At 47.4% G+C, this 6,472-nt stretch overlaps 1 protein-coding gene and 1 pseudogene across 1 annotated transcript; one reads left to right on the top strand and one right to left on the bottom strand.

Moving 5' to 3' along the window:
• The first annotated feature begins 2,707 nt into the window (after positions 1-2,707).
• On the top strand, positions 2,708-3,090 carry LOC139272779 (histone H2A type 2-A-like; annotated as a pseudogene).
• A 2,044-nt stretch (positions 3,091-5,134) lies between these two features.
• LOC139273987 (histone H2A type 2-A-like) lies at positions 5,135-5,521 on the bottom strand. The gene has a single exon (XM_070891053.1). The coding sequence runs from the start codon at positions 5,519-5,521 to the stop codon at positions 5,135-5,137; it is 387 nt and encodes a 128-aa protein (XP_070747154.1).
• Between the last annotated feature and the right edge of the window lie 951 nt (positions 5,522-6,472).

The raw sequence follows: 6,472 nt of genomic DNA, 5'->3' as shown, positions 1-6,472 counted from the left end.
GAACACGATTCAGTCAGGATGCAATTAACAGCAGTAATAACAGTTGAACCCAACCCCTGCGGTCACTTGTGAACTCATAATTCCTGAGTGAATCCTTTCCCACAGATCTCCAGTGTGAACTTGCTGGAGTTTCAGCAGATCGGATGACTGAGTGAAACCATGCCCACACATGGAGCAGGTGAATGGCCCCTCTCTAGTGTGACTGCGGCAATGATTTTCTAGATCAGATGGGGAACTGAATACCTTGCCACAGTCTCCATATTCCTACGTTTTCTCCATGGTGCAGGTGTCGTTATATCCAGGTTAGACGATCAATTCAAGTTTCGTCCACACATAGAACATGTGTAGTTTCTCCCGGCTGTGAATGGTGCAATGTTTTTTCAGGCTGTGTAACTGGTTGAAGCTCTTTCCACAGTCAGTGCACTGGAACACTCTCACTCGGATGTGTGTGTGTCTCAGTATTTTTCCAGTCACAATGATGTTCGAAATACTTTCCCACATACAGAACAAACATTTCTCCTTCCACATTCAAAGGCCGATGATGTTCATCATTTCTAGCTAACATGGTTGGGTTCAGTTCTGCACCCGCTGTGGGCAAAGTGAGAATAAAATCAATGAACTGCTGATTTTCTCTGCTGGTCACTGGGCCTTTTGTGCGGCCCAATAGAGTGAGGCTGTGCTGGCCCAATCGGTTGAGCCCGGGCTGGTGCAATAGGGTGAGTCCAGGCTGGCGCAATTGGGTGAGCCTGTGCTGGCCCAACAGGGTGAACCTCAGTTAGCCCAATAGGGTGAGCCTCAGTTGGCCGAATAGAGTGAGCATCTGCTGGCCCAATAGGGTGAGCCGGAGCTGGCCAAATAGAGTGAGCCTGGAATGGCCCAATAGGGAGAGCCCATGCTTGCCCGATAAGGTGAGCTTGGGCTGGCCCAATAGGGTGAGTCTGTGCTGGCTCAATAGGGTGAGGCCCGGGCTGGCTCAATCGGGTGAGGCCCGGGCTGACTCAATCGGGTGAGTCCCGGGCTGGCCCAATCGGGTGAGTCCCGGGCTGGCCCAATAGGGTGAGCCTGGGCTGGCCCAATAGGGTGAGCCTGTGCTGCCCAGGGTCACCAGACAACAAGCAGCACAACAAGGCTCTCTTTCAGGGGCCACTGAGCTGGCACAAACATCTGTCCAATCAAACTGACAGAGACTCTGAAGCCCCGCCCATTTTTTTCCCTGTCCAAAAGACCGCGCATGCGCTGCAAGACCCACCTTGACCAAGATGGCGGCCGGTGAGCTCTCTCGTCCCCCCCACCCCTCCAAAAAAAAACAGTTTCCGCCACGAAAGGCGCCAAGAAAGTAATCACGAAAGCCCACTGAAGGGCGGCAAGAAGCGCAGAAAGTCGAGGAAGGAGTTACTCCATCTACATCTAAAAAGTGATGAAGCAGGTTCACCCCGACACCGGCATCTCCGCCAAAGCCATGGGCATCATGAACTCGGCTGTGAACGATATTTTGGAGCACATCGCGGGTGAGACTTTCCGCCTGGACCATTACAACAAGCGCCGCACCATCAGCTCCCGGGAGATCCAGACCGCCGTGCGCCTGCTGCTGCCCAGGCAGCTGGCCAAGCACGCCGTGTCGGAAGGGACAAAGGCGGTGACCAAGTTTACCAGCTCCAAGTCAAACTGCACGCTGTCCTGAGAGATCAAACCCAAACATAACGGTTCTTTTAAGAGTCACCCACAACCTCTCTGAAAGAGCTGCACAAACGCATCACCCTTTAGACTCAAATCACTAATTATTTCCTGAACAAGTGTGTGCGAACCTTTGCACTTCCAGCTGTAGATTTAGTATTGAATTCTCCGATAAGCAGGTTCACTGTCCGGTTCAACCTCAGTGTCGCTGGAATTTCCCGCCCACAAATTACAAACACGGTCCCTGCTCGCTGTTTCCCTTTGCTTTCAGACCCGTTCATTTACACCGCCTGCCGAATTAAGAGCTTGTTTAGGGGCTGAGACTCAGGTTTCAATCACACATTCTCTCTCGCAAGCCCTTTTCAAATTTATTTTTCAATTCCTGTTGCGGGTCAGTCCGTTTATTAACCCGACACTCCCCGTAGTGTAACAACCCAGAATGGGAGTTCTTACAGAGACCAGAACCGGGGACAATTTGAACACTCTGTCCCTCTTCCCTTTTCACAGAGGGACTCCCAGTTCTGGTCTCACTGCCGCCTTTGCGGGAGATCGATCAATAATCTATGGAACCCAACTTTTACAAAGATTGAGTTGGAATGTATCTCGTTACAGCATCAGTGGCGATTGATTCCCGCCCATTACAGACAGTTTGAAATAGCATCCGAATTTAATCTTGACTGTAACAGCCTGGAACTTGCAAGGGATATATGGAATAAGACGAAATAAATTAAAACGTGTTGGCAAATCTTTGACTAATGGTGAATTTATTAACATAATCCGCTAGTTTTAAAATTATTGGCGTGGGTTTTGAATTAAAAAGTCATTATTCTGACTGTTGGAGACAGTAATTTCGGCCTTACTTTCATTGGTGGGCTAAACTGACTGTGGTTGGTTATCGGAAAAGACCAATGAAATGCACCACAGAGCGACCAATTACAACTTCGCTCCCTGCATTCTTCAGACACACACACACACAGAAAGGCAGATGTGGGAGGAGTTTCTCATTCTTTCTCTGAACCTGTCGATTGTGAAAATGTCTAGAAGAGGAAAAAGTGGCGGTAAAGCTCGAGCCAAAACCAAGTCTCCTCCTTCTGGACCGGACTGCAGTTCCCTGTGGGCCGTGTTCACAGGCTCCTGCGGAAGGGGAACTACGCTGAGCGTGTGGGTGCCGGAGCCCCGGTCTACATGGCTGCTGTGCTCGAGTATCTGACCGCTGAAATCCTGGAGCTGGCCGGCAACGCGTCCCGCGACAACAAGACCCGCATCATCCCCAGACACCTGCAGCTGGCCATCCGCAACGACCAGGAGCTGAACAAGCTGTTGGGAAAGGTGACCATCGCTCAGGGCGGTGTGCTGCCTAATATCCAGGCTGTGCTGCTGCCCAAGAAAATCACCAGTGCGTCTAAGAGCAAGTAAAGCGGACAGGATTTAATCTAGTAACCCAAAGGCACTTTTCAGAGTCACCCACAGTTTCTGTGAAAGGGCTGGTTACTGTTCTATGGATCACAATTGACATTGAATTTCTGCAATTAAGCTGTTAGTTTCCCTGATCAGAAATGACCCTCAGACATTCTCGGTTATAAACTGGTCACTGTCGACGAACAGTGCAACAGGTTTGCTGTTATAAGATCTTGCTGCAAGGTACCATAAATCATTTCTGGCCCGCGAGGCGGGGGAAACTTAGCTCGATTGCGATGGCAGGGAATCGAAGCCGGGTCAACTGCTTGGAAGGCAGCTCACCACTCACTATACACCATCGCTCACATATCTTCACATTTTAGAAAGTGACAGGAATCCCAATCTCACATTCCAGAAACTGACAGTTGCAGAATAAAACCCACACTGTCATATCCGACACTGACATGTGCAGAATAAAACCTGAACTCACACAACGGAAGCCAACAGGTACAGAATCAATCACATACTCACATACCAGAAACTGACAGGCACTGAGTAAAATCCACTCTTACCGACCCGGGGCTGATAGGGTAATTGTAAAACCCACAATCACATATCAGAAGCTGAAATAGAGATTACATCCACACTCACATATTAGGAAAATGATATGCACACAACAGAGAAATGACAGGTACAAAATAAAATCCACATTTACAAAAGAACATGAGAAATAGAAGCAGGAGTAAAGGTCCAGTAATACTCCAATGACCCATGACCAGTGCTCTGTACATAGAGAAGCTCAGAATTTACACAGAGCACGATGGTGGTATAGTGGTGAACAGAGTTGTCTTCCAAATACCTGCCGCGGGTTCGATACCTGCCCATTGAAAGCAGGCTGGTTTTAATATAATGGTCACGCGATGGTAATTTTGAACCAAACTCAGTGCCTTCCAGCAGGATTATGTCGCTCAAATTAGTCAAAAGATGTGCAACTTTTAAAAATTACAAAAAATATTCCTTTTATCTGTTGATAATTATTTTTTAGGCTAGAAGGGCTTTAAATAATAAATGGGGTGTGGGCCCATCCCAAGCAAGTTAACTATTCACAGTAACCATTTCTAATCGGAGGGAAAGTGTCCCAGCATCGTGCTTAGGTTCTGATTACTGAACATAGTATTTGTCCCACTTAAGAGCCACAAGACCTAGTTAGTCGTAAATACAACGCATGTCGTGTAGGCGATGATGGTATAGTGGTGAGCATAGCTGCCTTCCAAGCAGTTGACCCGGGTTGATTCCCGGCCATCGCAACCGCTGTCATTTCAATATCCTTGTCAGGTCAGAAATGACTTATGTGAGCTTGTAACAGCAGCATTGTATAAGGACCGAGCGACTTCAGGGGGAGATAGTCGGAGCTTCACGTGTTTCTTCTCAGTACCACGTCCATGATTCCGGCAGGGGGCGGGTCTTGTCGCATGTCTGTCAAAAAAGTGCGGGGGGTAGGGCTTCACAGATGACTGTCTGACAATTATTTGCACTGCACTTTTTTTGACAATGAAATGAATGTTGACGAAAATCATTCATGTGAGTCTCCCATGGAATTAAAACGGACTTAAACCAACAAATGAATTCTCAGTCAGAAACGTTGGGCCATCAACCGCTGATTCCCTTTTTCCTCAGTTCTTAACATCCGTTTATATTCGACTCACACAACGTGTTCACTGAAGGCCGGTCTCACGTTCAGGTTCCGTCTGTTTTGCATTTCTCTGAAGTAGGTCTCTCTCTATATTGAACCATTGATGGGAATATCCGCTGACAGCAAACCTGTGGCAGTGTTTAGTGATCTAGATTTCTACATGTTCGAAAGAGAGTGACCGGTTTATAACCGAGATCAGGAAACGCTCAGCTTCATTGCCGAAATTCAATATGTTAAATTAGATCTGGGATAATTATGATCCATAGATCCACGGACAAATGAGAACCATCGAACATTAAGGACCCCTTTCAGATACTGTGGGTGGCTCTGAAAAGAGCTGTTCGGTTCTTAGATTAAATCCTGTCCGCTTTACTTGCTCATGGACGCACTGGTGGTTTTCTTGGGCAGCAGCACAGCCTGAATACTAGGCAGCACCCCGTCCTGAGCGATGGTCACCTTTCCCAGCAGCTCGTTCAGCTCCTGGTCGTTGCGGATGGCCAGCTGCAGGTGTATGGGGATAATGCGGGTCTTCTTGTTGTCGCGGGCCGCGTTGCCGGCCAGCTCCAGGATTTCAGCGGTCAGATACTCGAGCACAGCAGCCATGTAGACTGGGACTCCGGCACCCGCCTGCTCAGCGTAGTTCCCCTTCCGCAGGAGCCTGTGAACACGGCTCACAGGGAACTGCAGTCCGGCCCGGGAGGAGCAAGACTTGGCCTTGGCCCGAGCTTTACCGCCGCTTTTTCCTCTTCCAGACATTTCTACAATCAACACATTCAGAGAAAGAATGAGAAACTCCTCCCATATCTGCCTTTTTCCCTTCTGGAGGAATGCAGGGAGCGAACTTGTGATTGGTCGCTTTGTGGTGAATTTCATTGGTCTTTTCCGATGTCCAATCAAAGTCTCTATAGCCCGCAAATGAATCCAGGGATGAAATTACTGTTCTCAAAAGTCAGTCCTCAAACGATTCAGAAAGTCAAAAATCCCTCCAATAATTGTTAAAATTGAGGATTATGTTAAAAACTTCAACATTAGCCAAATATTTCCAAATACGTTTTGTTTCTTTTATCATATTCCATATTTCTCTAGCAAATTCCAGTCTGTGACAATCAGGATTAAATTCAGGTTCAGTTTTAAACTGAATCACCAATGATTCTGTAACGGCACACATTCCAACTGTAAACCTGGAGATTCCTAGTTTATAGAGGATTGGCTAACTAACAGAAAACAGAGAGTCGGGATCAATGGTTCATTCTCGGGTTGGCAATCAGTAACTAGTGGGGTGCCGCAGGGATCAGTGCTGGGACCCCAACTATTTACAATCTATATTAACGACTTGGAAGAAGGGACCGAGTGTAACGTAGCCAAGTTTGCTGACGATATAAAAATGGGAGGAAAAGCAATGTGTGAGGAGGATACAAATAATCTGCAAAAGGACATGCACAGGCTAAGCGAGTGGGCAAAAATTTGGTAGATGCAGTATAATGTTGGAAAGTGTGAGGTCATGCACTTTGGCAGAAAAAATCTAAGAGCAAGTTATTATTTAAATGGAGAAAGATTGCAAAGTGCCGTAGTACAGCGGAATCTGGGGGCACTTGTGCGTGAAACACAAAAGGATAGTATGCAGGTACAGCAAGTGATCAGGAAGGCCAATTGTATCTTGACATTTATGGCAAAGGGGATGGCGAAGTCTTGCTACAGCTATACAAG

The sequence above is a fragment of the Pristiophorus japonicus genome, chromosome 9, assembly GCF_044704955.1.
Source record: "Pristiophorus japonicus isolate sPriJap1 chromosome 9, sPriJap1.hap1, whole genome shotgun sequence".
Classification (NCBI taxonomy): Eukaryota; Metazoa; Chordata; class Chondrichthyes; family Pristiophoridae; genus Pristiophorus; species Pristiophorus japonicus.
The sequence above is the reverse complement of the archived record's forward strand: the minus strand, read 5'-3'. Positions and strand labels throughout refer to the sequence as shown.